At 40.6% G+C, this 18,116-nt stretch overlaps 1 protein-coding gene across 3 annotated transcripts in view; it reads left to right on the top strand.

Annotated features, from left to right (window-relative positions):
* Positions 1-18,116, top strand: part of MCTP2 (multiple C2 and transmembrane domain containing 2) — a 259,714-nt gene that overhangs the window by 48,870 nt on the left and 192,728 nt on the right. For all 3 annotated transcript variants that reach the window (XM_027521361.1, XM_027521360.1, XM_027521359.1), the window contains one exon: positions 10,331-10,861. In XM_027521361.1, the coding sequence (XP_027377162.1) occupies positions 10,397-10,861 (465 nt within the window). In that variant the 5' untranslated portion in view covers positions 10,331-10,396. The remainder of the gene's footprint in view (positions 1-10,330; positions 10,862-18,116) is intronic.

Genomic DNA, 18,116 nt, shown 5'->3' with positions numbered 1-18,116 from the left:
CGTTTTGACAGCTTTTGTTAAAGCATTGGCATTCTTAATAACATTTCTATGTCAGGGATTCCAAAGACTGCCCCCAGGTCAGGTGGCTTTCTAGAAGGACTCAGCATTTGGTCATGCTCATAGCTATGATTTCCTAAGGGAAAGGATGCTCAGCAAAATCAGTGAAGAGAAAAATGCATAGAAGAAAAATGCATACAGATTCCCCTGTAAAGAATCACTTAGGACAGGTTTGATTCCTCTAATGAGATGTGATGGCACCTGCGAAATGTTGTCTACCAGGGAAACTCATTAGAGAAGTATTTTTCTGGCTACCCAGAATTTAGAGGGTAGTACACGGATCTCTGGATGTAAGGGAAGGCTGAAGAAATAGACTAAGTGGACCGAAATTGGAGGCTCTGTCACAGCCAACATTTTATCTCACAAACAGGAGCATCTCTGGCTCTGCTGTCACTGGACTGGCCTCCAGGGTGACAGTCCCTGTTGTCAAAAGCATCTTCATCCTTAGATGCTCTGCTGGTGTTTAACTCTTCACTTCACCGCAGCTGCCATTGGAGAGGTTTTTGAAGTAGATTTGTGTTGGGAACTGGTCACATAGGCACCCTCTACCTAGCATATAGTACATGTCCAGACTTTTAGATAGGAAGCCGGTATTCAGCATAAGACAAATGATTTGCATACATGGTTTAGGGACAGTGAGATGCTCCTGTCACTCAGGATGGTGGGAAGCATCTAGGTTCCTAGATGCTACCCCAGGAATAACCGTGCACGTAGGTCTTTTCAGTTCAGTTCAGTCGCTCAGTCGTGTCCGACTCTTGGCGACCCCATGAACTGCAGCATGCCAGGCCTCCCTGTCCATCACCAACTCCCGGAGTTCACTCAAACCCATGTCCATTGAGTTGGTGATGCCATCCAGCCATCTCGTCCTCTGTCATCCCCTTCTCCTCCTGCTCTCAGTAGGTCTTTTAAAAGATAGCAATCTCAGACCTGCTACTTCTGCTTTTCTGTGCGATTTCTTTATTCTTTTGGAATGGAGTGTTGACCCAGGGCTCATTTAAAAACCATGTATACCTTTTGGTCTTCTGGTCATTGCAGGGCAAGATAATAACTGTGGATATGCTGTCAGTTCAGTTCAGTTCAGTCGCTCAGTCGTGTCCGACTCTTTGCGACCCCATGAATCGCAGCACGCCAGGCCTCCCTGTCCATCACCAACTCCCGGAGTTCACTCAGACTCACGTCCATCGAGTCGGTGATGCCATCCAGCCGTCTCATCCTCTGTCGTCCCCTTCTCCTCCTGCCCCCAATCCCTCCCAGGATATGCTGTCAGAGATGGAATTAAAGTGAAAATACAGTTATCTGATGCTTCAGATAATCTTGCCCCTTCCTCTCCTTTCCTTTAGTCTTCTCCAAGCACGGACTATGAATTAGGAGTGATTGGTAAAGAGGTAAGAAATTCTGAGATTTTTTTTTTTTTTCTGTAGATGAGATTTTTAAGAGAACAGTCATGTTGGCAGGGCATGTCATTAACCAGAGGAGATAGAACCTACTTCTCTGTTTGTTTGTTTGTTTTTTTTTTCTTTCCAAGAACATATGTAGGGGGACTAAAAATGCATCCAGTCCTTGTGGTTGATCTCAGTTATAGAGAGGTTTCTGTCTCCATGATATTGTCGTTTTCATTTAGTTGCTAAGCTGTGTCTGACTTAGCATGGATTGTGGCTTCCAGGCTCCTCTGTCCATGGGATTTCTGAGGCAAGAATACTAGAGTGGGTTGCTATTTCCTCTCCAGAGAATCTTCCTGACCCAGGAATTGAACCCACATCTCTTGCATCTCCTGCATTGGCAGGTGGATTCTTTACCACTGAGCCACCAGAGAATCCCATCTCCATCATATATATATATATATACTTTTAATAGATGTCTGGTATGTGGAATAATTTTCCTTCCCTCAACTGGCTTACAGATTTAGTAACAAGTTAGATGATAGATTGGGAAGATTTTAGAAGAAAAAAGCCAATTGACTGTTAATGCAGAGAAATCGTTTGTTCTTTTCATGAAACTGATTTGGAGACCTTTCCATTAAGGATAATATCTTTTAGATAAATGAGATAGGGTTTTTTCTGCTACAGTTCAGTTCAGTTCAGTCGCTCAGTTATGTCTGACTCTTTGCCATCCCATGGACTGCAGCATGCCAGGCCTCCCTGCCCATCGCCAACTCCTAGAGTTTACTCAAACTCATGTCCATTGAGTCAGTGATGCTATCCAGCCATCTCATCCTCTGTCGTTCCCTTCTCCTCTGGCCTTCAGTCTTTCCCAGCGTCAGGGTCTTTTCAAATGAATCAGCTTTTCCCATCAGGTGGCCGAAATATTAGAGTTTCAGCTTGAGCATCTGTCCTTGCAATGAATATTCAGGACTGATTTCCTTTAGGATTGACTGGTTGGGTCTCCTTGCAGTCCAAGGGACTCTCAAGAGTCTTCTCCAACACCACAGTTCAAAAGCATCAATTCTTCGGTGCTCAGCTTTCTTTATAGTCCAACTCTCACATCCATACATGACTACTGGAAACACCATAGCTTTGACTAGATGGACCTTTGTTGGCAAAGTAATGTCTTTGCTTTTTAATATGCTGTCTATGTTGGTCATAACTTTTCTTTCAAGGAGCAAGCATCTTTTAGTTTCATGGCTGCAGTCACCATCTGCAGTGATTTGTTTCTGTTTCAAGTATAATTAAATATACCTAGGGGTACAAACTCATCCTGTTCTATCAGAATGCTGAATAATCCTTCTTTAGAATTTTGTTTGCCTTTATCTTTCACCATTAGATAAGCATATACATCATCAGATTTTTACTTTTATTGAATTTAGTTTAGATTTCCCCCCCGCCTATTTTAAGAGAATATATTGGGTTGCCCAGAAAGTTTGTTCAGGTTTTTCCGTAACATCTTATGGAACCAACTTTCTGGCCAACCTATAAATAGGAAATTTTCTTTCTACTGGTAAGAGAAAAGAAACTGCAGTTAACTAAAAAGAGACCTCAGTAATATTGGTAACACATTCTGACTTGTAATAACTGCTTCCTGCTCTGTCATTGGAATTGATACTTATATTGTGAAAGGAAACCCTTTTCATCACATTTACACTAAAGGAGAGCTTTGAGAATCACAGTTTGAGTCAGTGTCACTGAATAACTCTAATGCGCATGATGGTAACTTACGCTCAGAACGTCTTTCCTTGCTCGTGTTTCTCACTCAGTGAGTGGTTGTGGTCCAGGTTCAATCAGAAACTTTTGAGCTGACATTTAGAAGGTTAGCTCTTCTTCCATCTGGCCAGTCGCTAGCAGCCAGCTCGGGTGGATGTCTGGGTTAAAACCATGATAAATGGAACTTCCATTAGGCTCCTTGGCTTGGGGCTTGTTTCCTGTAAAAACTTTGTCCTGACTTTAATGGTTTGATGAAGCAGAATACTTACTTTCATTCAATAAATGAAAACTGAAGTTTAGCAGGTCGGGTAGCCTAGGTATCTTGTTTTGCGAAGAGATTCTGCTTCTAGGGTTGATGGTTTGCAAAGCCTGGGTTATGTTTCAGCTTGTGGCCCATTGGGTGATTGTGAAAATAGCCTATGAACTTTTTTCATTGTAGAAAATGGAACAGGTGTTTGTTTTTAAATATCCTTTGAGATGAAGAAAACTCAGTATATTTTATATACTATATTTTATGTATGTATTTTATATCTAATATATATATTTATACCTGATACTATTTTTATATCTAATATATATTAGATATATTTTAAATATATATATTTTAGATATTTATATCTGATATATATATTTTATATCTAATACTCAAGTTGGATTTACCTCACCACCATTTTCTTCAAATATTAGATTTACTCTAATAAGTTTCTTTTATTCTGAACAATGCATTATGATTTGGTGGGATGACATTTTTAGGCATCAAAGAGACCACAGGCCAACATGTATTATAAGCTTTATGTACACTTTTAAGATTTACTTTTTTTCCTGGGCACATACCTTTTGTGTTTATATGTTTGCGGTTCTGCACACCAGGCATTGGACATTTGGGGAAATTGGTAAAAATGCTTTTGTGAAACTTATTAAAATAATTCTGGTTCCAGGTGAAATTGAATAAAGCCACTCCAACCTGTTTTCCCCAATGAACACAAACATGAATCTGGATGAAGTGCCAGGTGAAGCTGGTTGAGATCTCTGAAAAGTAAATATTAGCATGTGGACTAGGGAAGAATTGTTGCTGTTTAGTCTCTAAGTCATGTCTGGCTCTTTGGCAACCCTGTGGACCGTAGCCTACAGGCTCCGTCTGTCCATGGTATTTCCCTGGCGAGAAGACTGGAGTGGGTTGCCATTTCCTTCTCCAAGGGATCTTCCTGACCCAGGGATCGAACCTGTGTCTCCAACATCGACAAACGGATTCTTTACTACTGAGCCTCCAGGGACGTGTAGGGAAGAATATTAGTATGAATCATCACTAAACTAGAGGTGGGCTTACAATTTTTCTCTCTGCTAATCCCCCCAGCTTGAAATCAGTGCAGTCCAAAGTCTAGAAGTCAGTGTTGGAACAGAAGTCAAGGAGACCCTTCTAGTTCTGACTCAAGGAGTAGGAAAGAGAAGCCTTAAAGCTTGGAGAAAAGAGAGAAATCTCTGATCTTTTTTGGTCTCCTTTTCCTCAGTTTTGTTGTGCCCCAGCTCCCTGACAATCTTGTGGCAGAGGCAGCAGCAGCAAGAACAGCTGGCAGTGGGAAATTGCAAGAGCCAGGGCAATAAGTTGAGGGACCATCCTGTCGGTAAAGACATCATTATGAAAGGCAGGGCTGCAGTATGGCTTGCTTCTTGCACCCCAGTCCTCCTAGTACACTGGTGCAGTCATAGAAGTGGGTTGCTGTTGACTGATGAGGTAACAGGGAGTTCCAGGGTACTAGAAGGTGTCAGAGGAGGCCAGTGAGAAGGAGCTTGGGATTGATCCCATAAATCTATTTGTGAACTCCTAGGCTGACTACAGTCTGCATATGAATGGATCTGATCCTTCTTATTCACATAGCAAGCGAAGGTGGAACTGACTAATAGAAATTCACTCAAGTCCCAGACTTATCTCTACATGGTGCACACCCAGTGCAAATCTGAATGGCTTTGCATAGCTTTTGAAAATGAAACTGACATGGGAACTAGAACCCATAGAAGGTAGGTTGGAATTAATGGCCAGAAGCTGACCAAATCAGGTGCTTGATAATAAATAATATCAACATTCACCATATATTTAAATATGGCACAGGATTTTATAAGAACATTCAGGATGTTCAGGATATAATTCATATTGGCATATGAAGTAGTACAGAAATCTCAAGTCACATGGGAACAGACAGCAGAAGACAATGAAAAGATGACTTTATGGAAACTATTATAAAAGTGCCCAAATGAATAATCTTCAGTCCTGAAATAAAAGTTAGAATAGGAAGTATCGGTAAAGAAGTAAGAAATATAAAGTAAAAGCAAATGGCAAATTTATAATTTAAAAAATAGCCTCTCTACCTTGTGCCCCCACCCCACCAAAAACAAAACAACAACCTCACTCTATGGATTCAATAACAAAATGGAAACAACAGAAGAAAGAACTGGGAAACTTGAAAATAAATCAGTATAAATTATCTACTGTGAATATGGGAGAGGCAAAATATTGTAGAGACCCTAGAACTATTGAAGGATTGCAAAAAGACATAATGTTTGTATGATCAGAGGCTCTGAATGAAAGAAGAGTGTGTGGCTAAAAAAAACTCCAAGAAATAATGGCTGAAAACTTTCCAAGTTTGGTGAAATAAATAAACCTATAAATTCCAGAAGCTAAGCTAATCCCAAACAGATAAAAAATATATACACTGAGTCACATCATAACTGCTGCAAATTTAATGACAAAGACAAAATCTTGAAAGCAGTCAGAGAAAAGTGACCTTATCTATAGGAAAACAGTGATTGAAATGACTGAATTTCTCATCAGAAATCACAGAGGGCAGAAGGAAACGTCACATCATGTTTAAAGTGCTGAAATAGAAGTGTGGAATCCTGTATCCAGTGAAAATACCCTTGAAAGTGAAATGAAGACAATCTCAGATGAAGGAAAACCAAGAGAACAGACCTTCTAAGAAATAGCTAGTTAAGGAAATTCCTTGGAAAAACGGGAAATAATACAAGAAGGAAATTTAGAATATCAAGAATGGAGGAGGTGGTAAATATAACAGAATTTTTTTCTTAAATTATGAAAAAATGATTCATCACTGAAATACCAAGTAAAACACTGTCTGATGGGAATTTTCAGTGTATATATATATATATATATATATATATATATATATATATGTATAAAACAAGTCTGTGAAAAGGAAATGATGAGGAAACCTATATGGTAGTATGGAAGGCAGAATAATCTACTTCCTGTCCCCCACAAATGTCCACATTCTATTACCCAAATTCTGTGAATATGGTACAGTAAATGGCAAAAAGAACTTTGTAGATGCGATTATGGCTGTAAATCTTGAGATGTACTGTCCTGATGGAGCCAGTTATATCACGAGTCCTTAAGAATGGAAGAGGAAGACGGAAGAGAGGATCAGAGAGATGTAGAATTGAGGATGACTTTCCGTACTCTTGGTGGCTTTAAAAGTGGAGAAGAGGGCCCAGGCATGTGGGCAGCCTCCACAGTTGCAAAAGGCCCTCCACGGTCAGCCAGCAAGAAAATGAGAACTTTTTGGTCTGGAATGACCGAGAAACAGATTTATCTCTGGAGCTTCCAAGAAATTATGCAGTCTTGTCAACACCTTGGTTTAATTTGATGAAATATGTATTAGACTTTTGGCCTCCAGAATTGAAAAATAATGAATTTATCTTAATAAGCCACTAAGATTGTAGCTTTTTATAGCAGCAGTAGGAAACAAACACCTGTGGTTTGGTTTTTCTATTCCGGTTGGAGTGCTGAACTATTGATTCCAAGTAAAGGGTAAAAGGTTAACTTTGCATGTTGTAATCCCTAGCTATACCAACCACTAAAAATTGACACAAAAGTATAGCAAAAAGAATGATAATTTGAGTTAAAATGGAACGCTAAATAAACCTAACCAATGCAGGAAAGGGGAACTAGAACAAGCAGTAGAGGAAACAAACAGCAAACAAAATGCTCGACCTAAGTACAGACATATCATCACATTAGATATTAATAGTCTAAAAAGTGAAAGTCGCTCAGTCTTGTCCGACTCGTTGCGACCCCATGGACTATACAGTCCCTGGAATTCTCCAGGCCAGAATACTGGAGTGGGTAGCCGTTCCCTTCTCCAGGGGATCTTCCCAATGCAGGGATTGAACCCTTACTAGCTGAGCCACCAGGGAAGCCATTAATGGTCTAAACCAACTAAAGGATAGAGATCCTCAGATTGTATTTAAATAGCAAGAAGACAACTGTTTTAGTTGTAACATGTTTGCAGATAACAACAGGTCTTCAAAATACAGAAGCAAAAAATGATGTAACTGATAGGAGAAATAGACAAATTCACAATTATAGTTGAAAAGCAAACACCCCTCTTTAAGTAGCATAAGGAGTAGAGTATAAAAAACTAAACCATTAACCAACTAGATTAACAGACACCTATATAACACTCCGGGCTTCCCTGGTGGCACAGTGGTCAAGAGTTCACCTGCCAGTGCAGGAGATGTGGGTTCCATCCTGGGTGGGGAAAATCCCGTTGAGAAGGAAATGGCTCCAGTATTCTTGCCTGGGAAATTCCATGGACAGAGGAGCCTGGTGGGCTATAGTCCATGGGGTCATAAAAGAGTCAGACAGGACTTAGCAACTAAACAACAGCAACAATGTAACACTCCATTAAAGGCAAATAGACTAAAATATTTTCAGATGAATGTGGAAACAAGCATTTTGGACCTATGTGCAAGTTAAACTGTAAGATGTGAATTAAATAATGTATTTGTGTCCTGCTAATGTGAAGTATGTTTATGTTTATAGTAGCATTTTTAAAAGCAGCAAAGAATTGTAAAACATTTTTAAAATTTAAAGCTGAATGACCCAATATTATATAATTGAAATAATGATAATTTTAAAGCTGGATAACATTGTATTAAAAATTTACTCTTTGTGAAGCAGTTTTCTAATCGTTTTATATGGACAAATTCATTCAGTTCTCACAAGAGCCCTGTGAGGTAGTTATGGTTAAATTTATGTATAAAATGGAAATAAAACCAGTACAATATTGTAAAGCAATTATCTTCCAATTAAAAATAAATTTTTAAAAAGCTGAAAAAAATGGAAACTGTAATGAGACACAGAACTCTAAAGTGACTTAAGATATCAAAATATGACTTTATGATGGTATCATCAGTAAGAATGAAAACATAGCTTTTCCTGACTGCCCTTTCTCTGCATCAGATACTCAGACACTGGGACTTTATCTTATTTTGTTTTTAAGCTGGGTGATATATTCCCTAGTGAATAGGTGAAAAAGTTGAGATTTAGTCTGATAGTATACCTGAGCAGAACATAAAAAATTAAAATTCCAATCACGGAGTCTGTCTCTAGGATCCAAGGGCTTCATCTCTGCATTGCCTATTGAAGATACCAAGTTCATCCTTCGAGCTGATGGTCATCAGTCCAGAGCTGGAGGACTGTCACCTAGTCCTGATCTTCAGCAGTGACCTCCTAATGACTAAATATCCCGGGCTGGGTACAAATGCATGGTGTCCTTGATTTTGGAAAATGCTTTTTATCATAGCTCTTAGCCTTTTTTGTCATTAGACAAGTGTGACACGTGAGTATTGGCCAGCTTAGACTGACTTGACCACACTGTACTTTTTCATATTGGAAAGATTTATCAGGAGGCACTTGACACATCGAGTGAGGGTTATTTGATTTTAATCTGATTTCCTAATGAGTCCAACCTATTATATCTTAAATTTCTCCCCTTCCTGCATAGCATTCAGCAGACTGTATGATATTTGTTTGTGAAGCATTCCTGTCACTCACACCTGTTTGTGGGAAACATTTTCTCTCTTTCATTCTCCAACTGAAGCTCTGAAGTTTGCTTTTCTTAGGATTTCCATTGTAGAATCTTCCATAGTTCTTCTGGTCTGGAACATTGGACTAAGGGCAGACTCTCACTTTTATAAATGTTTTTCTCTTTAGTTACTCTTATTTTAATATAAATTTTGAAGATACTAGATGGAATCCTAGTTGATATGAGCGTGTATTTGTCCTTCAAAATGCACACTTAACTCTAGAAAGGAAGAGGATAAATTAAAGCAGGATTGGCAAACTATAGTCTGTTGCCTGTTTTTATAAATAAAGTTTTACTGGGACCACAGGTACGCTTTCATTTCGGTATCATACATGTCTCCTCTGGTGTCATAACAATAGGATTGAGTAGTTTGAACTGTCTGACTCTCAGTCTATAATATTTACTAACTGGCCTTGTTCAGAAATTGTTTGCTGACTCTGGGTTTAGAAACAGAAAGGCATTCCCTTGAACATAATGGTTAAAAGATGCTGTTATTTTTCTAGTAAATGTCTTTTGCTCTGCTTTCTTTTGAGAGGAAATAAGAAAGAAGCCCTCTTTTGTAATTTTTTATTTTTATTTTTTTTCCCAAGATTTATTAAGGTATAATTGACAAGTAAAATTTGCATGTATTTAAGATATATGGTGGTCAGTTTAATACACATATATATTACAAAATTATTACCACAATCAAGTTAATATCTCCCGTCACTTCTTGTACTTGCCATTTTTATGTTTGTATTTGTGTAGGGGGATAGAAACCTAAAGATCTATACCCTTAGCAAATTTCAAGAATACATGGTGATTATAAAAATAAAAAAGACAAAGAGATGAGTGCTGTTGAGGATGTGGAGAACTGGGAACTCTTACTTACTATTGATGGGGATATACATTGTTATGCATGCTAAGTCGCTTCAGTTGTGTCTGACTCTTTGTGTTCCTGTGGACTGTAACCCACCAGGCTCCTCCGTCCATGGGATTCTCCAGGAAAGAGTAGGTGGCCATTCCCTCCTCCAGGGGATCTTCCCAACCCAGGGATCGAACCCGGGTCTCCCGCATTGCAGGCAGATGCTTTACTCTCTGAGCCACCAGGATAGATTTTCCCAATTATTTTTTTGTAGATGTTACTGATTAGATGTTTTGGTCTTGATCACTTAGTGGGAAGAGTAAGATTCCTTGAGTCACATTTCCTACTTTGATGTGCTCTGACAGCACAGAGAAGCTTCATATCCTTTCTCCGTGTCTTCTGTTTCCTAGGAGTCACTGAGTGTCCCACAGAGACATACTCTTCCCCAGAGGGACTGCCTGTGTCTTCATGCAGCCATGGACCTGGATAAACCGTCTGTCTGGGGCTCATTAAAACAGCGGACCAGGCCTTTGTTGATCAACCTGAGCAAGAGGAAGGTGAAGAAGACCTCGAGCAAAGCCCTGGACTTACGGGCCCAGCATCACCTGGACCGCCGCCTGAGCCTGTCCGTCCCGGACCTCCTGGAGGCTGAGGCCCTGGCCCCCGAGGGGCGGCCTTACTCCGGCCCCCAGTTGTCCTACACCTCGGTGCCCAGCAGCCTGTCGACGGCCGGCATCGTTCCCAAGAGCAGCAGTAGCTCTTTGAAACAGTCTGAAGAACTGGATTGGAGTCAGGAGGAAGTGGGCCCCTTCCACGTGATAGAAACAGACTCCGAGGAGACTTTCACCTCTCCCACCGAGGACAGGAGAGCTTCCAGCAACGGCACCCTGGGTCTGCCCCAGAAAACGCCCCCTGGAGAGGATGCCCCCGAAGGGCCAGAGGTGAGGCCCGGCCTGGGCGCTTTCCCGTTTTTCTATTTTTCTTCTTCCTAAGTGCCTGTAGTGCCCTTGGAAATTTTGGTTAGGATTTATTTTTGTGGTTAGTTTGGACAGAGAGGATGTCATTTATAACCATTTAAATGAAGGTAATATTGATTGTACCCAGTGTTCCCCTTCATTTGGGGGTTGACCTCTGTGTATCTTAAAAGTATTACAGATGACCTTCCTAGAGCACTTTAAGGCATTAAAAGCCCCGTTGGACGTGTTTTCATTTTTCCATCTCCTGGCAAAGAAATCAAGAGCATAACTTTTCCTTTAACTTTTTGCTGAAATGTATGTCTGATTCTGTCTCTCTGTCTCCTCCATTGCCCGGTCCTACCCACAGACAAAAATGCACATTCACATTCCTAAAAAATGTAAGAATATATGTATCTCCTCTTGACTGCCAGATAATTAGACTCTGTGCTCCCAGTGCAGGGGCCTGGGATCAATCCTTTGTCAGGGAACTAGATCCCATGTGCTGCAAGTTAGAGTTTGCATGGTGCAGTTAGAAGATCCTGCATGGTACGGCTAAGACCAGTGAACTCAAATAAATGAATGAATAAATACCAGATAATCTAAAAACAAGCTGAACCCTGAAGGAAACAAATTCTTATCCATTCAGGAATTTTTATAAAGCCTTAGTATTTCTTTATGATAAAATAACCAAATATAATTATGAGACAAATACTACATTTCTCGGATGAATTTAATTTAAATGTAGTTATGAGGTTACCAAGCTATGATTTGGATAATCAATTTGATCAGTTATTTTTTTAAATATCTTCCATTAATGGCACATGAAATAGGTTTCAGTGTTCAGGTAATGGCTTAATTTTTCTATATTTGAGATTAGTATTCTAATTGTGTGGAAAACTGGTTATTCAACTAGGATTTTTGATTTTATTTCTAGAACCAAAGCCTGTTATTTATGCCATATGTTCGGATTTCATTGGAGGATGGGATTGTGGATATTTGAAAGCCTTATTTTTTGGGAAGTATTACCAGTTAGGATACCATTGACCATTAAATGATACCTATTTGTTTCATTACCATTAACATTTATGAAGCCCTTTTTGTAAAAATTTTGTGATTTTTTTTCTACTATTATTTGTGAATTTGAAATATGTTTCCATTAACCAAAATATAAATTGAGTTATTAAACATAATTCATAGTTCAGTATGAAGGAGGTAAGATGTTAAATTATATACTCAGGTTAATCTTATCTTCTTGCTATTTATTTACTGACGAGGAAAAAATAAGTGGGTTCCTTGGCCTTGACAGGCTAACAAACTCAAATTAGAATAAGTTGTTTTAAAAGTTGGTGCTGTTAAACTGTTTCACTGACTATACATATTTAGTGCCTACTCTATCAATCCCACGGACAGAAGAGCCTGCCAGGCTACAAACCATAGAGTCACAAAGAATCGGACACGGCTGAATCGACTTAGCACACACGCACTATCTGGGGCACCGTAGAGACTCTGTTGTAAAGAAGAGATGGTTGAGAACGTAACTCTGCCTTCAGGATTCAGCCCACTGGGACATAGCTTTGCACGGCATTAAGTGTAGCGTAAGAGGTAGACAGACATCAGGACTGCCTGTGCATCCAGGCCTCTGTGAACCGAGATCACATGGCGGGATCCAGGGACATGTCCTGTGGGAGGCAGTCTGCAGGCTGGCCCAGAGGATAAGTAGGATTTGACAGGTAAGGCAACGTGACAAACACAGGCCTGAAGTGTGGGTGTGGGTCTGGGTGGTGGTGGTTTAGTCACTCAGTCGTGTCTGACTCTGTGACCCCGTGGACTGTTGCCTGCCAGACCTCTCTGTCCATGTGATTTCCTAGGCAAGTATACTGGAGTGGGTTGTCATTTCATTCTCCAGGGGATCTTCTTGGCCCAGGGATCAAATCCAGGTCTCCTGTATTGTAGGGGGATTCTTTACCAGCTGAGCCACCAAGGAAGCCCCAGTGTGGATGGGGGAGGCCAAAGGTGGGAAGCATTCTGCTCTGCCTGGAATGAAGGCTTGGGGAGCTTTCTGACGGGGCGTCTGTGATGTGTGTCTGTAGTGGCTGTGGGCTGTGTGGAGGGCTGGTCAGTGATGTGATGGCAAATGGATGGATTGCAGATGGGTGGTTGGTAGTGGTTATTCTTTTACCATTAATGCAAAAAAGCCTGGATGGTACAGTTTTTTTAAGAGTAAATAATTCCGGGTAATCTGATGAAACTCAGCCATTAAGCAAACAGCAGTAACAACAACAAAAACTTCTTGCTTGGGAAAGAATCTTCTGCCTGTTTTTTCCTTCCCTAAGCATAATTGACATAGACTGAGGCTGTAGGAGATCAGCCCTGGGATTTCTTTGGAAGGAATGATGCTAAAGCTGAAACTCCAGTACTTTGGCCACCTCATGCGAAGAGTTGACTCATTGGAAAAGACTCTGATGCTGGGAGGGATTAGGGGCAGGAGGAGAAGGGGACGACAGAGGATGAGATGGCTGGATGGCATCACTGACTCGATGGACGTGAGTCTGGGTGAACTCCAGGAATTGGTGATGGACAGGAAGGCCTGGTGTGCTGCGATTCATGGGGTCACAAAGAGTCGGACACGACTGAGCGACTGAACTGAACTGAGGTTGTATCTTCCTTCTGTGGCCACTCATTGCCATTTGTCAGTGTGGTCAGCTGTTTGCAGAGGATGGAGAGACTGGGCTGCAGCTCATCAGACCTGCAGGATCACTTGTGGTCAGCTACAGTACTCACCTCCTCGCCCCGCCTCCCCCTGTATCCTGTGGGCTTCTCACTACCTGAGGATCCAGTTTATCACATGGTGCGGAAGTGAGCCCCTCCCTTGCTAATGTTTTGCACTAGGCTATGTTAACTGGAGGGTGGGCGTGACTGGAGGAGTCTTGTCTAACCTGTTTTGGTTTTCTCAGGGCCCAGCTCCATGCCTGGCCCCTGGTAGGTGCTCAGTGTTGTTGTTCTTTGTTTTTTTTTAAATACAGAAATTGGTGATGACAGTGTATGCATTCAGGTTCATAAGGCTCTTCTTGGTGTTTTCTCTTCAAGTTCTCTTCATTTTATGGTTTGAAGTCAGGTCTTCTTGGGTTGATCCTTCAATATCATGTAATGTCCTTCCTTGTCTCTTATAATATTCTTTAAGTCTGTTTTGTCTGATGTGGTAATTGCTATTCCAGCTTTCTTGCAATTTCCATTTGCATGCAATATCTTTTTCCATCCCCTCACTTTCAGTCTGTACGTCTCCCTAGATCTGAAGTGGGTCTCTTGTGGACAGCAGATATATGATTCTTCTTTTTATATCCACTCAGGCAGTCTTTGTCTTTTGGTTGGAGCATTTAATCCATTTATATTTAAAGTAATTATTGGTATATATGTATATATTCCTTTTGGCATTTTATTGATTGTTTTGGGTTTGTTTTTGTAGGTCTTGTCCTTCTCTGTGTTTCCTTTCTAGAGAAGTCCCTTTAGCATTTGTTGTAAAGCTGGTTTGGTGGTGCTGATTCCCTTAATTTTTGCTTACCTGTGAAGCTTCTGATTTTTCCCTCGATTTTGAATGAGGTCCTTTCTGGAGTAACTCCTAGAGTAATCTTTCTTGTTAGGTTTTTACATTTCATTACTTTAGATATATCCTGCCACTCCCTTCTGGCCTGCAGCGTTTCTGCTGAAAGATTAGCTGTTAACCTTGTGAGAATCCCCTTGTTTGTTACTTATTGCTTTTCCCTTGCTGCTTTTAATATATTTTCTTTGTATTTAATTTGTTGGTTTGATTAATATGTGTTTTGGCATGTTTCTCCTTGGGTTTTTTCCTTTATGGGACTCTGTGCTTTTTTGGACTTGATTGACTATTTTTTCCCATGTTAGGGAAGTTTTTGACTATAGTCTCTTCAAATATTTTCTGAGACTCTGACTTTTTCGTCTTCTGGAACCCCTTTAATTTGAATGTTGATGCATTTAATGTTTTCCTAGAGGTCTCCAAGACTGTCTTTAATTATTTTCATTAGCTTTTTTTTATTCTGCACTTTGCTAGTTATCTCCACCATTCTACCTTCCAGCTCATTTATCTGTTCTGCCTCATTATTCTGCTGTTGATTCCTTCCAGACTATTTTTAATTTCTGAAATTTCACTGTTCATCACTGCTTGTTTATTCTTTATTTTTTCTAGGTCCTTGTTAAATATGTTAAGTGATTCTTGCGTTCTCTCTATTCTGTCTTGAGATTTTGGATCATCGTTACTATTATAACCGAATTCTTTTACAGATAGTTTGGCTCTTTTCTCTTCATTCGTTGGGTCTTGTGGGTTTTTACCTCGTTCCTTCATCTGCACAATACTTTTGTCATTTCATTTTGGCTAACTGACTGCATTTGAAGTCTCCTTTCCCCGGGCTACAGGGTCATAGTTCTTCTTACTTTGGTCTCTGCCCTTAGCGATAGGCTGGTCCAGTGGCTTGTGTAGGCCTCATGTTGGGAGAGTTGCTATGTAACACAGGGAGCTCAGCCGAGTGCTCTGTAATGACTTAGAAGGGTGGTATGCAGCCTCAAGAAGGAGGCAGCTACGTATACTTCTGATTGATTCACACTGTACATCAGAAACCAACACAGCATTGTAAAACAGTTCAGTTCAGTTCAGTTCAGTCGCTCAGTCCTGTCTCACTCTTTGCGACCCCATGAATCGCAGCACGCCAGGCCTCCCTGTCCATCACCAACTCCTGGAGTTCACCCAGACTCACGTCCATTGAGTCACTGATGCCATCCAGCCATCTCATCCTCTGTCGTCCCCTTCTCCTCCTGCCCCCAGTCCCTCCCAGCATCAGAGTCTTTTCCAATGAGTCAACTCTTTGCATGAGGTGGCCAAAGTACTGGAGTTTCAGATTTAGAAAGGTGTAGAGCCTTTGTTATCAATGAATTACATTTTTTTGTTGAAATATAGTTGATTTTCACTGTTGTGTTTATTTTTGCTGTACAACAGAATGATTCAGTTATATATATATATATATATATATATATGTATATATGTATATATGTATATTTACACTCACATTGTTTTTTTTTAAATACTCTTTTCCATTATGATTTGTTACAGAATATTGAATGTAGCTCTTTATGCCATATAGTTGGACCTTGTTTTGATCCATTCTGTATATAAAAACTTGCATCTCCTACCTACAAACTCCCATTCCTTCCCTTCCCCACCCACTTACCCTTGGCAACCACAAGTCTGTCCTTACATATTTTTTAAATGAATGGGAGTCCTGCTGAAGTCATGTGATCTGTGAGGGAACATTTCATGCAAAGATGGGCAAAATAAAGGACAGAAACGCTATGGCCCTAACAGAAAATATTAAGAAGAGGTGGCAAGAATACACAGAAGAACTATACAGAAAAGATCTTAATGACCCGGATAACCATGATGGTGTGATCACTCACCTAGAGCCAGACATCCTGGAATGTGAAGTCAAGTGGGCCTAAGGAAACATCACTTTGAACAAAGCTAGTGGAGGTGTTGGAATTCCAGCTAAGCGATTTCAAATCCTAAGAGATGATGCTGTGAAAGTGCTGCACTCAATAGGCCAGCAAATTTGGAAAACTCAGCAGTGGCCACAGGACTGGAAAAGGTCAGTTTTCATTCCAATCCCAAAGAAGGGCAATCCCAAGGAATGTTCAAACTACCACACAATTGCACTCATCTCACAGGCTAGGAAAGTAATGTTCAAAATCCTTCAAGCTAGGCTTCAACAGTATGTGAACCAGGAATTTCCAGATGTACAAGCTGGATTTAGAAAAGGCAGATGAACCAGAGATCAAATTGCCAAAATCCATTGGATCATAGAAAAAGCTAGTGAATTCCAGAAAAACATCTACTTCTTCTTCATTGACTATGCTAATGCCTTTGATTGTGTAGACCACAACAAACTGTAGAAAATTCTTAAAGAGATGGGAATACCAGACCGCCTTACCTTGCTCCTTTGTGAAAGGAGAAACCTTTGTGCAGGTCAGGAAGCAACAGTTAGAATTGGACATGGAACAACAGACTGGTTCCAAATTGGGAAGGGGGGTGCATCAAGGCTGTATATTGTCACCCTGATTATTTAACTTACATGCAGAGTACATCATGTGAAATGCTGGGCTGGATGAAGTACAAGCTGGGATCAAGATCGTGGGGAGGAATATCAGTAACCTCAGATATACAGATGACACCACCCTTATGGCAGAAATTAAGAGGAATTAAAGAGCCTCTTGATGAAGATGAAAGAGGAGAGTGAAGAAGCCGGATTAAAATTCAACATTCAAAAAATGAAGATCACAGCATCAGGTTTCATCACTTCATGCCAGATAGATGAGGAAAGAATGAAAACAGTGACAGACCTTATGTTCTTGGATTCTGAAATCACTGTGGATGGTGACTGCAGCCATGAAATTAAAAGACACTTGCTTCTTGGAAGAAAAGCGATGACAAATCTCGATAGCATATTAAGAAGCAGAGACATTGCCTACAGAGGTCCATATAGTCAAGGCTATGGTTTTTCCAGTAGTTATGTATGGGTGTGAGAGCTGGACTATAAAAAAGGTTGAGGACTGAAGAATTGATGCTTTTGAACTGTGGTGTTGGAAAAGATTCTTGAGAGTCCCTTGGACTGCAAGGAGATCAAGCCAGTCAATCCTAAAGGAAATTAACCCTGGATTTTCATTGGAAGGACTGATGCTGAAACTGAAGCTCCAATACTTTGGCCACCTGATGGGAAAAGCTGACTCATTTGAAAAGACCCTGATACTGGGAAAGATTGAAAGCAGGAGGAGAAAGGGATGACAGAGGATATGGTTGTATGCCATCACTGACTGAATGGCCATGAGTTTGAGCAAACTCTGGGAGATAGTGAAGGACAGGGAAGCCTGGCATGCTGCAGTCCATGGGGTTGCAAAGAGTCAGACATGACTGAGCGGTTGAACAACAACAACAATCCTTGTCTCAGATCTGGTTTATCTGTTTCTTCTAATGAGTAGCAGATAGCATTCTATTGCTTTTATGAAATGGGTGGGAACTGAGGAGGAAGGTATGGGTTGGCATGTGACATACCCAGTGCACAACAAAATTAATGATTGCCGGTATCCTTGGTGTAGCTTATTTCATGGGTAGCTTTCCCAAGGAGGTGAGGGATGGAACATCCGTGGTCTAAGGCCTGTGCTGGGATTTGTCTCACTTGCT

The sequence above is a fragment of the Bos indicus x Bos taurus genome, chromosome 21 (assembly GCF_003369695.1).
Source record: "Bos indicus x Bos taurus breed Angus x Brahman F1 hybrid chromosome 21, Bos_hybrid_MaternalHap_v2.0, whole genome shotgun sequence".
Taxonomy (NCBI): Eukaryota; Metazoa; Chordata; class Mammalia; order Artiodactyla; family Bovidae; genus Bos; species Bos indicus x Bos taurus.
Note: the sequence above shows the minus strand (reverse complement) of the source record. Positions and strands in the feature narration are given on the sequence as shown.